This window comes from Populus alba, chromosome 6 (genome assembly GCF_005239225.2).
Source record: "Populus alba chromosome 6, ASM523922v2, whole genome shotgun sequence".
In the NCBI taxonomy this organism is placed as follows: domain Eukaryota; kingdom Viridiplantae; phylum Streptophyta; class Magnoliopsida; order Malpighiales; family Salicaceae; genus Populus; species Populus alba.
Genome location: NC_133289.1, coordinates 30,708 through 48,651, shown reverse-complemented (window position 1 = coordinate 48,651; position 17,944 = coordinate 30,708). Strand labels below are relative to the sequence as shown.

Here is a 17,944-nt window from a genome sequence, read left to right as displayed (position 1 = left end):
CTACTAGGAAGATTGGGATAAGGGCAAGTTTTACCTTCCTTTGGTAATCATAAAGTCTTGATCTTTTTCCTCTCAATTGTCGGGGGCATAAATGTAAGATGCTATTATTTAACTCTCTGACTGGTGCGTCTCACTCTCCCTTCGCCTGTCTATTTTAGCTAGGCCTCCCCCTTCTTCCCTTCTTCGTACAATGATGATGGTAAGTGAACATGACCTTTGATGATTTGATATTACCATAAGATGGTTTTGGTTTTTGGTGGGCAATTGCAATTACTATTTATAAGTACTGACCCTGCCTCCCCTACTTTTGTTTTTTTCCCCCTTTTTTGGATGCGATATTGTTGCAGAAGGTTCGATTGAGTCAGACGCAGATCACATCTTAATCCGAAGAGATCTCATACCAACAATCTGCATTTTTTCGTTTTCCCACCGCAAAATAAACCCTTTAAAAGGTTAGCGGTAATTCAGCACTGATAGGTCTTTTATTAATTGTTTTGCTTCTAATTGGATGCTGCATATACATGTGATATATTAGTTCTATGTAATTTTGGGCAGCAAAATGCGAGTGTAAATGCTCTGGTTATTTGGTCTTTTAAGTACTTGAGACTTCTTTACTCATTGTCCGATGGGCTTTGTGTATATTTCGAAGAACTCCTCCTTCTTTCAAGAGAGTTGTCATTTTGAGATAGATTTTGGATGCAGCTTTTCTAGGCAAATGAGATTGTTCATATTCAGTTCAGGTTTTGACAAGTTCTTAAGATTCCCCGAGTTGGGATTTTTCTTCCTTAAGTTTGTTGGATTCAAAGGAGTTTGCTCGTAAGTTGAGGGAGTGTATCGGAGGCTGTTAATGGGAAGCATAAAGAGCAGTCTAAAGAATCTAAATGGTTGAAGTTTTTTTTTTCAGTTGCAATAATTTTACTGTATTTCCTTTTTAGTGGTTCACTTTGGTGCATGTATAAGAGTACTATCATTTATGTGCTGAGTCCATTTGTTAAAGAGGAATAAATATAATTTAGAATCATGATTTCCTTCTCCTTAATTTCTGTTGGCTCAGCGATAAATTTGATCATCGGTTATGTCCCAGTACCAAGGGGATGAAATGGATCACGTGGTTGATGACTATGAGATCGCAGAAGTAGATGATGATGTCTATTTTCATGGCAGATTCATGGCTGATTCAGAGTCAGAGGATGATGATGATGATGATGAATATGATCATTTGGTTTGTTCAATTCATACATCAGTTTCCACTTTTTTTTTTGTTATTTTTGCCATTAATGTGGAATGGGTCTTTTGTAGTCCATTACATCATCTGGCACTCTTGCTTTTGATGTGATGAAAAATATGTTGTTTATTTATTTATTTACTATCAGTTTTATTGACAGATCCTGTTTGTGACCTTTCTGTTCTTTTTTCATTTGGCCCTTGGGTGGGGGTGGGTTGTTGGTTATGCAGGATAATAAGATAACGGATACATCTGCTGCAGATGCTCGGAAGGGAAAGGATATCCAGGGAATTCCTTGGGAAAGATTGAGCATTTCTCGAGAGAAGTACCGACAAACTAGGTTAGAGCAGTACAAGAACTATGAAAACGTACCTCAATCAGGAGAAAGTTCAGAGAAGGTAGAATCTATTTTCTCCCTAGTTTGTGGTGTTATTGGACTACTAGATACAGTTGACCCTTCTTTCTCACTTGCTTTTATTTTAACCGTCTCCAGGAATGCGAACCTATTAAGAAAGGGGGGATGTTTTATGAGTTCTGGCACAACACCAGATCAGTGAAATCTACAATCCTTCATTTCCAAGTATGCTGATATTTTTGTCCCATCAGCTTGAATTGAATTACTTTTTAGTTGTATGATCCACTTTAAGATTTTCTTTCTTACATGATCATGATGTCTGATCTCCATGTGTTGGTGGGTTGGGGGGGGGTGCTGGATGGTGGTGAGATGTTGATGGATTCCATCTTTAAGCCTGAGATGAGATGATTTAAGGACATAGTATTGAGACATTAGCTAATGATTGGCAACTCAGGATTTATTGGAACTTCGGTATCTTAGGAGCCAATCTTGTAGACTTTTTGGGAAGCTAAGATTTTAAAAGTATGCAAAGAATTGAAGAAAGGAGCTAGATGTCAACTAATTTAGAGACTTTTGATCATTTGAAGTGTTTTGAATGCGGAAAAAACTAAAAATGCAAAGGTTTTAAAGAATATTGTTCAAAAGGCTACTTTATGTATTTGAAAACTGTTGTTTTGGCATTGCAGTTGCGAAACTTGGTTTGGTCAACATCAAAGCATGATGTCTACCTCATGTCACATTACTCCATCGTTCACTGGTCATCATTAAGTTGCAAAAAAAATGAAGTCCTTAATGTTTCTGGGCATGTGGCACCTTGTGAGGTATATAAATCTTTTGATGTCTTACAATATAACATCCCACAATATAGTCAAATGCTTTTGTTTCTTTCTTTTTGAAGTTGCGGTAATAACTTCTTTGTATGATAGAAACACCCGGGAAGCCTCTTAGAAGGATTCACACAAACTCAAGTTAGTACACTGGCAGTAAAGGATAGGTTGTTGATTGCTGGGGGGTTCCAGGGAGAACTAATTTGCAAGGTAATCTTTTTCATCTGTAAGTACTTTTAAGTTGCATTGTATTATTCAATAATCATTTTCATCAGAAAAAGAATTTCTTGATTGAATGGACTGAAAATGTAGAAGTCTGATATATCTGCCAACTTTTCTCTATTGTTATGCCCATACATACTTTTTTGTGCTTGTTCTGATTGGTGGTCATGGTGCATATAAATGAAAGTCGTAAGTAATTAACCAACTTACCATAGCCATTTCTGTTGCGATTGTGATGTTTACGATGTGTTGAGTATTTTTGGTTATTTCTGAAAGAATGTTGTATATAATGGCCAATGAGTTGTTTGCTTGCTTGTTGAGGATGCAGTATTTGGATCGACCAGGTGTTAGCTTCTGCTCCAGAACGACCTATGATGATAATGCCATCACAAATGCAATTGAGATTTATGAATGTCCCAGGTTCTTCATTACTTCCACTTCTTTGCACATTTTTTACTTTAGATGTTGGTCAAGGGACAGTGCCATTTGTTAATTCTATCTGACTTGAAGCAAACGCTGTGCAGTGGTGCAGTTCATTTCATGGCTTCAAATAATGACAGTGGAGTGAGAAACTTTGACATGGAGAGATTTCAGCAAACTAAGCATTTCTGCTTTGATTGGCCTGTGAATGTAAGTATTCCTTCTGTGAATGTAAACATTTGAGCCTAATTATAAATTTTAAGTGCCCCCATAATCATGTTATTGTAACAGATGCTCCAGGTTGTCCTCACTCCAGATTGTCCTTCCACCTTCTCCCACCTTTTAATCTTTCACATTCATGTGCTTTGATTGCACCTTGTTCCATTACTGCCAGCTAGCCTTCATCATGGTTTAAGCTCTTTTCTCTTTCTTCCAGTAACCAATTTCCCGAAACGAGTTCCAAAAGGGTCTTAGATTTGGGAAGTTCCCCTTTTGCTTTGGGAGTATGTTGTTGATGAAGGAAGGTTTTTTGGAGCTCAATAGGAGCTGGTGGAAGGCTTGTGTAGCTAGGGGAACTTATAGTTTCATTGGATCTAGTGAACCTAGACAAAATGCAAGGGTAGTTCAGGATATTTTTCAAAAAGAAATTGTAGGCATGGAATCAATAAGTTTGTGGGAAAAAGGGAGGGAGGTTCAAAGATTGAAGGAGAAATAAGTAATCTTGGATCTTGATGGTGCGAAGAAGAAAGCTGATCTGATACATGGGAACAATGGTAAAAAGGTTTTGATGGAAGAGATTAAATGGAGATAAATATGGAGTTTTGTGATTAAAAAAAGGAGATAGATATACTAAATATTTCACAAGATTGATTATGCCTTTAAGGAAAAATAAATTAGGATGCCAAAAAAGGGAGGGGTGGGATTGTGATATAAAAATTACGATCTCACCTCCTCACTTTGTGAACATACATGTATGGTTTTTTATTTACTTTGTATGATACTAGTGTAAAAAGAAGTCATGCTTCTCATTTGGGATTGTGATATACATTTGAGTGCATGTGCACTCATGCGTCCGTAAGTGTCTATTGCATCCGGGCCTTTGGGTTGTTATGTTTTGTTGTTCTGAGTGCACATCTCTGGATGCTTTCCCCAGATTTGATCTAAAGGATTGGCTGATTTGAGATTTTTATTTACTGAATGAGCATGTATTGCTCATATTAATGTGTCACATGCTCTCCTTCAATGTATTAATATGTTGCTTCTGTTGACAGCACACCTCATTGAGTCCTGATGGTAAGCTTCTTGTCATTGTCGGTGACAATCCTGACGGGATACTGGTGGATTCTCAAACAGGAAAGGTAGCCTGCTGCATTTGTTAAAACATTTTTATTATTATTGTTGTTGAATCCTTTGTTCTTAGAGCTCAACAGACCTGTTTGCATTCTCGGATGCGGGCAGCTTCATCTAATTTGACGTCCTTATTATTGCAGCCCATTATGTCTTTATGTGGGCACGTGGATTTCTCATTTGCATCTGCTTGGCATCCTGACGGCCGCATTTTTGCCACGGGGAACCAAGACAAAACCTGTCGTATTTGGGATGCTCGGAACTTGTCAAAGTCTGTTGCTGTGCTGAAGGGCAATCTAGGAGCCATTAGATCAATTCGTTTTGCATCTGATGGGCAGTTCATGTCAATGGCAGAGCCAGCAGACTTTGTGCATGTCTATGACGCGAAGAATGGGTTTGAGAAAGAGCAGGAGATCGACTTTTTTGGGGAGATATCTGGTGTGTCTTTTAGCCCTGATACAGAATCCCTCTTCATTGGAGTGTGGGATCGCACCTATGGAAGCCTACTTCAGTACAACCGACGCAGGAGTTACTCATATGTCGACTCCCTCATGTGATTATCAGTCTGCATCTGCAATTTCCTATGAACATGAGGATGCTAGGTCTGACAATAATGTACATGATGATGGTCACATACCTCATGTTACTCTGCAGCAGAGAAGAAATTGAGAAAGGACTTTCTACTGTTATAGTTTCTTGTTGTGAAATAATGTCGGGTGGCGTGGTGTGAGAGGGAAGAAGTTGGAGAGAAGGGCATGGGGCATACGAGAGCTTTACTAAATTTATATAGTAAAGCTGTTATATATATAGAACGGGCTGTTTGATACAGATTTCAATGCTTTTTTAAAGTATTTTTTATTTGAAAAAAATATTAAATTGATGTTTTTTATAGTTTTTTGTATGATTATGATGTGGTAATATTAAAAAAAATCAAATATATTTTCAAGAAAATTTATTTTCAACTGGAATTCCAAACACTCAAAGCATGACCAAGGCAAGGCTTGTGTCGTCCCGGCCGCTTGCTCCAGGGAAATTTGAGAATTTACCTTTTCAAATGATATATTTATTTTTTTAATACGCATTACATAAGTTTGGTGCGCAACTTCACTTATTATTTTTGTTGCGTGTAATTTTCATTTGATTTTATACTTACCTTTATTATCTCACATTTGATAGTTTAAGGAAATTTTAAAAAATATAGCTCTATACTTTTTTAGCATTAAGGAAATTGATATTTTTTTGTTTAAAAAATCTAGTCCATTATATTTCAAAAAGAAACCAACCGTGTTTCAAATGTCAAGCAAGGATTGATAAATAAAATGTCAACCTCCAGTCTCGTGAGGCTCGTGTCCCTGTAGCCTATTTGTATTTAGGCAGCATCTGTGTTTCACCTAAACTCACTAAATAAATTGTTTGGTTAATTATTAAATGTAATTTATTGTTGTTGGGACTCAGAATAATTTATGTTTAAAATGCAGGTAACCGAAAGCAAGTTAAGGCTTTTCTATGAAACGAAAAACAAGTTTCATTACTAGTACTTTCATTACTAGTTTCATGCCATTAATTTTTGAAATAGTACTTTCATTACTAGTTTTTTAAGGAGTAATCATGTCAATAAAAAGAATGACAAGAATAACAATATGATTAATATCATTAGTAATAAAATTATTTTTTAGATAAAACCCGTTATTAAAAACTGATGCTTTAGTTTTGTATTCAATAACCAATTTGATATTATTTGCTGCAAAAAGTTTTTCAGAAGTACTTTGTAAAAATTCTTTTAAAAGTATTTCTTTTTTAATATAATTCAAATCCGCACCTGTATTAAACAAGACAACACTGTCTATTTTACAATCATTTGAAAAGATTAATGAATTTTAATGATATACTTCTTTGAAGTAATTCGAGTTAAAACTTGTTGAAAATATTCAAGAACGTGCTTAGTATTTGATAATGCATGATGCAATGCATGATTATCTAGGGTTTGATCTTCTCATCCTGGTTTAGAATCAAACTGGCTTTCTAACTTCATAAGAAGCTGTTGTAAAATAGAAGTTTTTTTGTTGGGCTTGTTTAAGATTTTATAGTTTAGTCAATAGCCACACACACACACACACACACACACACACACACACACACACACACACACATATATTTGTTAAGAATGTTGGTAATGTCATAGGCATTTGTACTGGTAGATGACAATAATGATTGTCTTTAAACATGTTATGGTGTCTTTAAGTTATCAAAGGAACTCATAAGTTTATCCATATAGTTTATTATTATTATTATTAAGTATCATTAAGTCTTTTAATAGCTTTAAGAATCAATTCTTGGTATTGGGTTAAGACATTTTTTTTTTTAAAGTGTTATTGTTTGATATGTTTGAGCCAAAGTTAGATGTTATTAACTCATATATTTGGAAGGATTCTTTATAAATGTCTGACGACCTGGATTCAATCTCAAATGCTTTAACCAAGAGGTTTTGGATATGGTGAATGCCTTCTTCTTCTAATTGTATTTCATATAACTTTGTGTTGATTCGAAAAAATATAAAGGTATGACCATTCTAGCTATATTTGTAACATGTAATGTTTTGTAGATCAATTTTAGGCTTGGGTTTTGGCATTGATTGAAAAGGTTTTGTGGGCTTTGTAGTGGTTTTTTTGTAGTTTGACTTAATTTTACTATAGAAACATTTGTATTTATTGGTTGATCTTTTGTTAAGTGGTTTGTTGGGCTTTAAGGTGGTAGATTTGAAGCATGAACCATTACAAGTTAACTTTGGTAGGAATAGGTTAAACTATTGACAAAAACTTCCTAGTTCCTGTCTAGTTCTTCTCATTTCCCACTTAATGTGTTTTTGAAGTTTAAGCTCTTGACAAATTTTAAGACCTTTTTTTTAGGTAAAGTGACAAGCTTGCCATATGTTAACTGATCATAAAAGATTGTTTTAGAGATAAAAATGTCTTTAATTTTGTTCCTGAATTTTTCTCTTAGAAGGGTTGGCAAACTAGTAAGGACTTTTTTTTTCTTCTAAAAAGATTGGTTTGAATCTTCTCGAAGCATGACATGAGTAATGAAAATGTTTTTATACCATTGAAACTCACTGAGTTTTTTGCATCCAAGATTGGAAAGAAGTTCAACATTTTTATCTTTGAGAAGTAAAGGATTTGCTACTAAATGAAGGAAAATTGTTAAAATGAGGGTTGAAATTGCATCTTGGATTGTGTTTCCATTAGAGTCAATAATATGTATTTGGTCTTCAGTTATTTGGATGGAGTTAAGGATTTCAAGGTGTTGGCTTTCAGTAAGATGATAATCCTACCATCCTTTTAACTAACCAAAAAAACCAACTATAAGAAATTCAACTATAGCTTTATCTGAAGTTTCAGTTTAAGTTTTATAGGTATTGATAGCTATAGTCATTTATTGAAAGGTGTTTAGGATATTGTATTCGGATATTTCGTCTATGTCTCATTCATAGAGAGAAAAAGCGTTGAATCTTTGTTGGTTTGAAATAGCTAGTTCATTATAGAGGGTTATATCAAGGGCAATGATTGTTTTAGGAGTATGATTTCTCCAAACAAGTTTATTAATTTCAAGAGTTTCTTCATGAAAGGCTTATTTATCAGTGGTATGAGTTTGATAATTTTGAATAGCGTTTATGTGGCTTGTGAAGATTTGGAGATTATTACTAACTTATAAAGTGTCAAGAGCAATCAAGGTGGATGACGAAGCTTCAAGGTGGTTAAGGTGATCTTTAATGGCTTTAAGAAAGTCAATTTTGTTGTTTTGGAATTGAGTTTGGCTAGTTCTTGTAATTTGGTATGGTTTCAATACTAGGTTTTTAGCTTTTGGTTTACATATTTTATAGTTTCAACTAGAGAAACAATAGTTTTTGGGATTTGTTTATCTATTATAGACAATTGTTTTTCTATGGTATTGAGGTTGGTGTTGGTGAAGCTCTTTTGTTTGATAATGTGTTTGGTGTGTATGGTAATATCTTCACTTGAGTTTTTGTAAGGGGTAACATCTACAGTTTGACTATTATAAGAAATTTTGAGATTTTTTAAGGATGGATGTTCAGACTTAATAAAAGTACCCCTAATAAGTTTTCAAACAAGAGTTTTATTTCTAGATGTTATAGGACATGCATGCTTTGAAAATGAATATGCAATATGGTGTTTAAATATATAAAATGATTCGAACCACTCAGAGAACAAAATTTGGACTTTATGTGATGCAACAATATTTAAGCTGAAAGTCTTAAAGAATCAAGATCTCTTTTAAGAGTTACAGGTACTATAAAAATCATCGATAAAATATTTTGTATTTTATAATAAAATTTGTTTAACATTTAGTTCATTTTATATGTTTTCGATTACAGATGAGAATGTTGGGGAGATTGGTAGAGAAAATTGATTAATGTTTGTATATAATGGTTTAAGTATATTTGTGGTATAATCAACATTTTGGAAACTAGTGCTAGGAATATCAAAGGTTAATTTTTTAGATGAGTTTGTGTGGTAAAGTATATTTATAACTGAGGAAATTTCAGAAATTCTTTTAAGATTTATTGTACTAGATGTAGAAAATTCATTAAGAATCTAGAACTAGCTGAATGTTTATGGAAGAATAGTTTAACTTTATCATTACCATACCGGGTTGTTTGTTCAAGTTGAATATTTAATTATGGTAGTTTCAAATGTTTAGGTTGGGTAACACTTTTAAGGATCCAATTTTCTGGTAGAATAATATCTTTTTATTGTATATATTTAGGTATAACTGTATTTGATGTAGAAATATATATTCAGAGAAATAAGATTTTATATTTATGGAATTAAAATTTATGTTTTGTAGTGAATCTTAAAAATTAATGCTACATGAATGGACTCTTTAAACATGTTATACTGATGAGTTTTTTTTTCCAGTTTAATGAGTTTTTAGTATTTTTTTTCCCCTAATGAGATGCTGCTTTTTCGAAAATAGAACCGTTAGCCTTAGCTTGGTTTCAGCAACGGCTAGTTTTTTTTTTTTTTTTTTTTTTTTTTTTCTCTCGCATCGCGGAGCAGCCCTAAACACAGCCAGATCGGATATCTTCTGTCTTGTACCTCTCACGCACAGATACGGATTGCAGAAGTCGATTGACGGTCTAGTCTGGAGGATATTTTGAGATAAAATCAAATAATCGCAAATGTGAGAGCAGATGAATGAATAATCGGTGATGATGAAGCAAGAGCAGGCAACCCTAGGCCCGAATCCCCCAAATCCTCCTCCTCGGAGGCCGAGGGTGAGGGAGGTCAGTTCCAGGTTCATGTCTCCAATTGCTTCTCCCTCCTCCTGTCTTTCCCCTCTTCCGTCCAATAAACAGCGCTCCAGCTCCGTGCAAAGGCAGCGCCGCAGCCAGGAATTGGACGCCGACTGCAGCCCGCAGCGAAAACAACAACAACATCATCAGCGTGCTGTGGTCAAGCTTTCCAAGGAGAACGAACCAAGATCCCATACCCATAGTCACAGGCCCGATACCCCTACAATCAACCCCATCAACACATCATCTTACTCTAAATTACTATTGATGCATAAACGTTCCACCTCCAACATCAACATCTCATCGGCTGCTGCGAAGCTGTTGCAATCCACTGGGATCTCCATTTCCACTGATTACTCTTCGGATCATCACAACATCAATAATGATGTCAGAAGCTCTCTTTCTGATCTCCTCGGCGATACTGATACTAGATTTCTAGCGGAGAGAAATCTCAACAGGCTTAATAATAATAACAATCCGTGTGCTTCCCCTCGCTCCCGTTCTCTCAATTTACAGCGATCTACAAGCAGCTGCGATCCCTCCTTGTTTCATTCACTCAAATCTGCAAAGCTGCCTCCAGTGGGCCCTTGCTCCAAGATCCCTATTGATGCTTCTAGAAAAACAAAGAAAGTTTCTAGTCACCAAGAAGATGTGCAATCTCTCAAGCTGCTGCACAACCACTACCTGCAGTGGAGATTTGTCAACGCAAAAGCACAGGCTTCCACTCAAGCTCAGACAAGCGAAACTGAGGTACTATACTATCTCATTCCTTAATATTTGCTATATTGTTCAATTCCAATCTCAAAAGTGATTAGTCCTCTCTTCTCTTTCGTAGAGAAACCTGTATTCCCTTGGTGTCAAGATAGCAGAATTATACAACTCAGTGAAAAGAAAACGCGTTGAGCTTGGCCTTCTGCAGAGAACCGAACTTATATGGACCATCGTTGAAGCTCAAGTAAGGCTGCTGCTGCTGACACACACACACATTCTTTTTTATTGTATCTATTGAATTCTACAGTTTTTTTTCCCTCTTCTTCATCAACTTTTGCCCCAGAACTATAATAATATATAACAATAAAAAAACAAATTGCCTGTATCTCACCTGGTTGATGCGTTTAACTTGTGTGTTTTGCATTCAGGCATCTCTATTGTGACCAAACAATCTACAGTAACATGTAATAGTTTACAGCAACAATATATAGTGCTATTTGTTGTTCTAATGGAATCAATTTTATAGATGCCATATCTGGATGAATGGTCAGCTTTTGAAAAGGATTATTCAGTATCCCTGTCAGAAGCAATTCAAGCTTTGTTGAATGCCTCACTTCAAGTTCCAATCAGTGGAAATGCTAGAGTATGTTTTACTCTTTTCCTTTCGTCACTTTCAGGGTTTTATCATTCTTGTGTGCTGTACGCTGACAACGATATGGATGTCCATTGTAGGCTGATATTAGGGAGGTAGGGGAGGCATTGAACTCTGCAGCAAAATTGATGGACACAGTAGCTTTTCACATTGAAAGCCTTATGCCAAAGGTGAGGTGGATTTTCCCACATTTTTCTCTAATAATCAATGAATGGAAGTACTTCTGTTGGGAATTGAAGAAACATCTAGCCATAAACTATATACGCCAACCACACGGGTAGGAGAACCGATGGAGAAAAGTTTTCAAAGGAGGAAGGTTGTTTGAGACCAGCCTAACTGTGTCCTACAAAGGAAAACAATGCGGCATAAGGGCATAGTGTTAGAAAGACCAGGGTCCCGTGTTTGCTACAAAATCTGAAGAGTTAGTTAATTAGACTCAAAAGGTGGATAAAAAGAATGCTTGATGGTACTCAAAAGGTGGGCCAACCAACCTTCTTTTTCCAAACAGAATTGCCCTCTCTTCTGTCACCCCCATGTCTAATATGCCAAAATCGTGTCACAAGCTATAATCCTTACCTCAACCAAAATTAAATTTGCCTCCATTTCTTATCCTCCAACCCATCATGAATGATTCTTTTGAACATTTCTTGATGCAGGCTGAAGAAACAGAACATTTGATCTCAGAAGTAGCTAGGGTGACTGGAGGAGAAAGAGGTCTTATTGAAGAATGTGGGGATCTGCTGTCAATGACATATAATTCACAGGTCTGCTACACCATAATTCTGTTCATAATTAATTATACTACTGATATCTTATTGTATTCTGTGCCCATTCCCTGAGCTCATCAACCACTTGGATAAGAAGAAAGAAAAATGTTCACCTCCTAATTAACTACCATGTTTCGGATGCCCCTGTTATTTTAACCGCTAAATGACGGTATTGATAAAATGGTGGGCCTGATTTCAGGTAAAGGAATGCAGCTTGCGAGGGCAGCTAATTCAGTTCTATCAGAGCCGTCACAATCAACAACAGGGAGAGGAGCAATAATGGACTCCGTATTATTTGTTTCTACATACATGAAGCATGGATGGAGTAGATAAGTAGAATCATCTCATGAATGTCTCCCCGATTCTGCCTCAAATGAGCTTTTTTGGGGCCATATTGTTTGTGCCTTTGCATTTACAATATACATACAAAGAGTAAGTCTTTTTTTTTTTTTTTTTTTTTTTTTTGTGGTATTGTATGTACCACCATAGCAAGCAATATTAAACTGTAAAAAAATCACCAATCGGAGAGTTTTGTCATGGCAATTTATGACGTGTATATTATGTAGTCACTGGGCAGTTAAACCACAGCAGAACTGAATTATCTGGGACAAATTCAGACAATGCACGCATGAATTGCAAGACAGTTTTCTCAGCAATATAAGTGCTCATTAAATGATGTACACAACTCTTCCTCCCAGTACTCTAAAATCCCAGCTATCAGTCAGTTCCACGCTTCCAGTTTGAAAGGTAACATACAAGTAATAAACATAAAGAGCAAACCACCCTGAAACTTCTAACAATACCGTTTTCCAATTGCACAAGCTCAATCAGGTAAAGAGCAAACTACATGTCTCCCTCTCTCAGCCAAAACTTCAAAAAGGAAAAAAAAAAAAAAATCATGAAATACGGTTTCTTGCTAGCTTCAAGTATGGCTTTAAGTGGAACAGCAACCTTTCTTCGTGTTCCCCGAGGCATCAGCAACATTGATAGTGGTTCCTTGACCAGGAACTGTAGAATTGGCAGCTGCTTCCTGAGCTGCTAATGTCTTCTTGCTAATAATATGATAGATCTCTGTCAAAATGGTTTGGAACGCCTTCTCAATATTGGTGGCTTCTAGAGCTGATGTCTCAAGAAATGAGAGACCTTCCTTCTCAGCCAAGGCATGACCATCCTCCTCTTGAACAGCCCTGAGATGATTCAAGTCAGACTTGTTTCCAGCCATCATGATAACAATGTTTGAGTCTGCATGGTCTCTTAATTCACGAAGCCATCTCTGGACATTGTCAAAAGTCTGCCTCTTGGTTATGTCATAAACAAGAAAAGCACCAACAGCTCCTCTATAATAAGCACTAGTGATAGCTCGGTACCGCTCCTGACCTGCTGTATCCCAAATCTGTGCCTTTACCGTCTTCCCATCCACCTTCACCAAAGGGAAAATAAAATAAAATAATGATCAGCTAGCTGTTTTAGTGTTTGATTGGAGGCAACGAACATCAGTTAATTAAATGCCCCGATAGCATACAAAAGATTTAGAAGCTTAAATCATATAAAGAGGCTTAGACACAAAGTGTAAACAGCAGATATTGAATGGACTACAAAAGAGGGAGCTTTGAGTTGTAATGGTATGGTGAGCAAATAGTTTTGTGCAAGGTTCCATTTCATCATCATCAAACAAGCGGAAGGAAGGGAACTAGAATAACTTAATGTATTGTACCTAATAGGAAATAGGAATCCAACAAGGACGAGCATCACAAACTAAGTATCAAACGGGGATGGGATCGTCGTTAATAGTTTTGGGTTTGGAAGAGCAAACAATGAAACTATTAGCATGAATAGATAAGATAACATATGACTAACAAATGGATGGAAAGAAAGAATAATAGCAAAAGCAATCAATCAAAAAGCGAAACAATACATACAAAAAAATAAAAACAGAAAACCTCAAGATATGAGTCATGTCTGTGCCTTTTCTGTTTTTGTAAAAAAATAAAACAAAATACAGTAATATGTATTTATGAAATGAATAATAAAAGAAAATGAAGAAATAATTGGGAGCAGAGGATAGGAAAAGAGGAAAGGAAAATACTTGGAGAGTTCTGGTGGCAAACTCAACACCGATGGTGGACTTGGATTCCAGGCAGAATTCATTTCTGGTAAACCTGGAAAGAATATTGGATTTGCCAACACCAGAGTCCCCGATCAGCACGATCTTAAACAGATAATCATACTCATGATCTACTCTATGAGCCATTTTTTTCTTCTTTATTTTAATAATAGTAGCACCAATACTCTCTCCTCAGATCTCTCTAACCTGCCAGATCCAACAACCAAATTCACTTCTTCAGTCTTACATCATATAATCAGTCAATCAATCATACAAAACAAAACAAAAACAAACAGATCTATCTATCTATCTATCCCGAAAGAAAGATTAAAAACAACTCACCCTCTGAATGAGGAGGGCAATCGATCGAGAAGAGAAATGTCCTCCCTTTTATTATGAATTTATGTATGTGGAGTATATATACTTGCGCAGCAACCTTTTCTTTTTATATAATTTCGACGGAATTTTCTGTAAAAAATTATATAATATATATATATATATATATATATATATATATATATATATATATTAGAAGAAGTAGAAGAATTGGGAGAGAGCGGAAAAAACAAGGACGGGGAGGGGAGGAGAAAAGGGTTTGAAACGGCCCCATAAATACAAGGTTTTTTTTGGGAGACCATTTTTTTTATTTAGGAAACTAAAATAAAATGTAATGCTCTATGTCTGTCTCTACTACTTCGAACGTGTAAGCGACGTGCCGTTTGTTATTGTTATTGTTAGTATTTAGGGGGAAAAAGGACAGGATGGTGGTGACAAATGAAAAGAAAAGAAAAGGAGGTCAAATAACAATAATGGTGTGAGATGGGTGGCGATGGCAGCCTGGCTGACACTGGCGGAGGCAGGCAGTGGCCTTTTAGTGATTTCCACGCCCATTTATTTATTCGGATTTGGTGGAGGCCGGAGGGAGAATCGTATTACTGAGCTCTTTTATTAAACACACAGAGGGTATGTATGTATGTATGTATGTATGTATTGGGTTCAACAAATTCAATGGCTCACAGATAACACACGTATTAAATAAAACTATTGTTATTGGGCCTGGGCTTTTGTCTCACCTTCATAAAAATAAATAAAGACAGGTTTTCTGCCGCATCTTTTCTTTTATTTATTTAACAAGGAAGAAGTAGCACACAAATCATTCTGTGCATGTCCCGTGTCTTTGAACAAGAAGAAGAGTTGCAGAGAGAAATTGTGACCGGACGATGGCTCTGAAGTTTTTGAACAAGAAGGGATGGCACACGGGGAGCCTTAGGAACATAGAGAACGTGTGGAAAGCTGAGCAGAAGCACGACGCCGAACAGAAGAAGTTGGAGGAGCTCCGCAAACAGATTCAAGATGAGCGTGAGCGTTCTGAGTTTCGTCTTCTCCAGGAGCAAGCTGGTCTTGTCCCGTAAGAATCTCCTTCTTTTTACATTTCTTCTCTTCAATTCCAGTAACTAATCAAACTACTAGGGTTAGGGTTGGTAATTAATCGCTTATTCATTATTATTCAATCGTGCCAGCAAGCTGGTCCTCTTCTTTTCTTCAAATTCAATTAAAATAAAATCAACCAACTAACCAATCGTACTACTGGGGTTAGTAGGATTAGGATTAGGGTCTTATTACTTAATTGATGATTCAAATGTGGCAGGAAGCAGGAAAGGTTGGAATTTCTTTATGATTCGGGATTAGCAGTTGGCAAGACCAGTGGCAGTTCCAGCGGAGGGGGGGTTGGAGTTGCGTTCAAGGCTCTTGAAGAATCCATTCCCGGCAGCACCACCAGCAGCAGCAACAACAACAACGCGCCATCCTCTTCTGCCCAGCAGTCGTCTGCCCCTGGAGCCTTATTCGAGGACAAGCCTCACTCTTCCAATGACGCTTGGAGGAAACTTCATTCCGATCCTCTCCTTTTGATTCGCCAGCGAGAACAAGAAGCCCTTGCCCGTGTCAAGAACAACCCCATTCAAATGGCCATGATTCGCAAATCTGTAAGCTTCTTTCTCTGTTTTTTTCCTTTTTCTCCTTTTTTGATGAATAACAATTTTCAATGAATGGCTTCCTTATCTTTGTTTTCTCCATCTATGTAATTGATCATGCATTCCCATTTTGTAATGTAAAACTGTCTGTTAGGTTTTGTGAAAATACGTTATTAGATATGAAATTGATGGTGAATAGCTAGTTCTATCAACTGTTAAACTTAAATCTCAAGGTAGTAGTACCTCTGGTACCATAGACGTATCCTTGGCTCATAACCTGGCGACATCAACATTCCCATCAGACATGCATACTTTTATTTTTTTTAATATTAGCTGAAACATTTCTATTTACATGCTGAGGGGAAAGAAGATCAATATCATTGGAGAATCTCAAACATTTTATTACAAATAACCTGTTTTGTTCGCTTGCTGAACCAATGATTACTTTTTTGTAGGTTGAAGCAAGTAAAGAGAAGGATATGAACCATGATAGAAAGGAACACCAAAAGAAGCACAGTCATAGTAAAGGAAAGCATCACAAGCATTCATCAAAACTGCAATCTGATTCTGAAAATGTCAGTGGTGAAGGGGAAAGATGGAGAAAGACTAGTGATCACAAGCATTCATCTTCCAAACGACAATCTGATTCAGAAGATGTCAGAGTTGAAGGGGAAAAGAGGAGAAAAACTAGTGATAGGAGGAGTTCAAAGTATGATGAGCATCATTATAAAGCACAAGTTGATTCAGATGGTGAGTTAAGTGAAAGAGAAAACCAGAGAGGAAGGAATAGCTATCGGGGTTCAAAATACAGAGAGCGATCTCCTCGTGGGTATTCACACCCAAAAGCTGGAAAAATTGATGGTAAGGATACTCACAGGAAGGATCATGGCAAGTCAATGAATGAGAGATATTCATTAGAAGGCAGGACAGATTTTGATGCTGATAGAAAGGGAAGGGATGCAAACAGTTCTCGTGAAGCAAGGTCTTATGCTTCTTCTGAGTCCGTTCGCTATGATTCAAACTATAAACGCCGAAATGTCACTTCTAAACTGACAGAAGAAGAGCGACTTGCTAAGCTACGGGAGATGCAAGTTGATGCTGAGCTGCATGAGGAGCAAAGATGGAAACGTTTGAGGAAGGCAGAGGAAGATGATGCACGAGAAGCTACTCATACAAGCATGTTGGGTGGCAGGAATTTCCTAGATGCTGCTCATAAAAGTGTGTATGGAGCTGAGAAGGGGGGGAGCTCAACCATTGAGGAGAGCGTCCGTCGTCGTGCACATTATTCACAAGGAAGGACTGAAGTGGGTGATGGTAATGCTTTTCGCCGATGAAGCACTTCAACCTTGGTTTTTGCCTTTCTTGTAGTTCCAGGTGTGTTCCTCACCTTTCCATGCCTGTGCGCATGTTCCATAATATCGACCTCCCTCCCACCCACCTTTGTCAAACCGTCTTGTAAAAGTAAGTGATTGATTCAAATAGCTATTGATTTGATGTATCTCCTTGGAACTCTCAGCAACATCTTAAATGGTTGATATTATATCCATTTGTACACTTTATTATTTTGAAGATTTTCTAGAATTCACTAAATTATCTGGAAAACAAAATGCTGCTTTGCGTAAGTTTCCAATCATGCATATACGATGTCTTGAACTCCCCTTGTATTTACCCTATGAGAATAGAATAATCAAACTATACTGTGATATTATTTGTTTTTTGCACTCCCTGTTGAAAGATTAGACAACTCCTCTAACTATAAAAGGGAAACAAAGTCCTATTTTCATTTTACACAACCTTTTAAGCTTTGTTTTTTCAACCCAATGTACTTTTGACCATCAAATATCAGGCCCCTTTTGCTCTGAGCCTGTGATAGCTGTCGTTAGTCCTCCTATCTCAACCTTATTCAAACTTTAGAGTATACTTGGATTTCCAATATTTCATTTGACCCTATTGTTTTTTGTTTTTGTTTATGGAACTCTTGAACCATTGAAAGAATATATAAACTTTTGTTTTTATCTCCCTTTCCTCTT

At 36.6% G+C, this 17,944-nt stretch overlaps 4 protein-coding genes across 7 annotated transcripts; 3 read left to right on the top strand and 1 right to left on the bottom strand.

Annotated features, from left to right (window-relative positions):
* Nucleotides 1-54: 54 nt before the first annotated feature.
* LOC118032222 (uncharacterized WD repeat-containing protein C2A9.03) lies at nt 55-5,285 on the top strand. 3 transcript variants are annotated; one of them, XM_035036851.2, is made up of 11 exons: nt 55-199; nt 348-452; nt 1,055-1,222; nt 1,456-1,623; nt 1,719-1,805; nt 2,267-2,401; nt 2,507-2,617; nt 2,958-3,049; nt 3,154-3,259; nt 4,321-4,407; nt 4,540-5,285. In XM_035036851.2, the coding sequence occupies exons 3-11, from the start codon at nt 1,076-1,078 to the stop codon at nt 4,951-4,953; spliced, it is 1,347 nt and encodes a 448-aa protein (XP_034892742.1). In that variant the 5' UTR covers nt 55-199; nt 348-452; nt 1,055-1,075; the 3' UTR covers nt 4,954-5,285. The 3 variants fall into 3 exon arrangements, with proteins under 3 accessions (XP_034892742.1, XP_034892743.1, XP_073266162.1); XM_035036852.2 differs by having other exon boundaries at nt 63-199; nt 351-452; XM_073410061.1 differs by lacking the exons at nt 55-199; nt 348-452 and adding an exon at nt 538-884.
* Nucleotides 5,286-9,467: 4,182 nt separating this feature from the next.
* LOC118032227 (protein ENDOSPERM DEFECTIVE 1) lies at nt 9,468-12,396 on the top strand. Of its 2 annotated transcripts, none has more exons than XR_012170154.1 (6): nt 9,468-10,457; nt 10,543-10,662; nt 10,945-11,061; nt 11,151-11,547; nt 11,727-11,834; nt 12,037-12,052. XR_012170154.1 is itself a non-coding variant. In XM_035036864.2 (6 exons), exons 1-6 carry the CDS (start codon nt 9,624-9,626, stop codon nt 12,115-12,117), a joined length of 1,350 nt encoding a protein of 449 aa, XP_034892755.1. In that variant the 5' UTR covers nt 9,468-9,623; the 3' UTR covers nt 12,118-12,396. The 2 variants fall into 2 exon arrangements, 1 of the variants encoding a protein (XP_034892755.1); XM_035036864.2 differs by having other exon boundaries at nt 11,151-11,240; nt 12,037-12,396.
* Nucleotides 12,397-12,481: 85 nt separating this feature from the next.
* On the bottom strand, nt 12,482-14,438 carry LOC118032228 (ras-related protein Rab11C). Its single transcript, XM_035036865.2, has 3 exons — nt 14,284-14,438; nt 13,924-14,148; nt 12,482-13,257 (listed from the first exon to the last, which is right to left on the bottom strand). The coding sequence occupies exons 2-3, from the start codon at nt 14,086-14,088 to the stop codon at nt 12,772-12,774; spliced, it is 651 nt and encodes a 216-aa protein (XP_034892756.1). The 5' UTR covers nt 14,089-14,148; nt 14,284-14,438; the 3' UTR covers nt 12,482-12,771.
* A 620-nt stretch (nt 14,439-15,058) lies between these two features.
* Nucleotides 15,059-17,485, top strand: LOC118032226 (uncharacterized). Its single transcript, XM_035036863.2, has 3 exons — nt 15,059-15,349; nt 15,590-15,926; nt 16,370-17,485. Exons 1-3 carry the CDS (start codon nt 15,162-15,164, stop codon nt 17,246-17,248), a joined length of 1,404 nt encoding a protein of 467 aa, XP_034892754.1. The 5' UTR covers nt 15,059-15,161; the 3' UTR covers nt 17,249-17,485.
* The last annotated feature ends 459 nt before the right edge of the window (nt 17,486-17,944 follow it).

Bases quoted from the DNA above. Each gene is read 5' to 3' on its own strand.
- LOC118032226 (XM_035036863.2), top strand. From the start codon at position 15,162: ATGGCTCTGAAGTTTTTGAACAAGAAGGGATGGCACACGGGGAGCCTT. The intron at 15,350-15,589 runs GTAAGAATCTCC...CAAATGTGGCAG, and splicing joins GAGCAAGCTGGTCTTGTCCC to GAAGCAGGAAAGGTTGGAAT. The intron at 15,927-16,369 runs GTAAGCTTCTTT...ACTTTTTTGTAG, and splicing joins TGGCCATGATTCGCAAATCT to GTTGAAGCAAGTAAAGAGAA.
- LOC118032222 (XM_035036851.2), top strand. From the start codon at position 1,076: ATGTCCCAGTACCAAGGGGATGAAATGGATCACGTGGTTGATGACTAT. The intron at 1,223-1,455 runs GTTTGTTCAATT...TTGGTTATGCAG, and splicing joins ATGATGAATATGATCATTTG to GATAATAAGATAACGGATAC. The intron at 2,618-2,957 runs GTAATCTTTTTC...TTGAGGATGCAG, and splicing joins AGGGAGAACTAATTTGCAAG to TATTTGGATCGACCAGGTGT.
- LOC118032227 (XM_035036864.2), top strand. From the start codon at position 9,624: ATGATGAAGCAAGAGCAGGCAACCCTAGGCCCGAATCCCCCAAATCCT. The intron at 10,458-10,542 runs GTACTATACTAT...TCTCTTTCGTAG, and splicing joins CTCAGACAAGCGAAACTGAG to AGAAACCTGTATTCCCTTGG. The intron at 11,241-11,726 runs GTGAGGTGGATT...TTCTTGATGCAG, and splicing joins TTGAAAGCCTTATGCCAAAG to GCTGAAGAAACAGAACATTT.
- LOC118032228 (XM_035036865.2), bottom strand. From the start codon at position 14,088: ATGGCTCATAGAGTAGATCATGAGTATGATTATCTGTTTAAGATCGTG. The intron at 13,258-13,923 runs GTATTTTCCTTT...CCTTTGGTGAAG, and splicing joins TTGCCACCAGAACTCTCCAA to GTGGATGGGAAGACGGTAAA.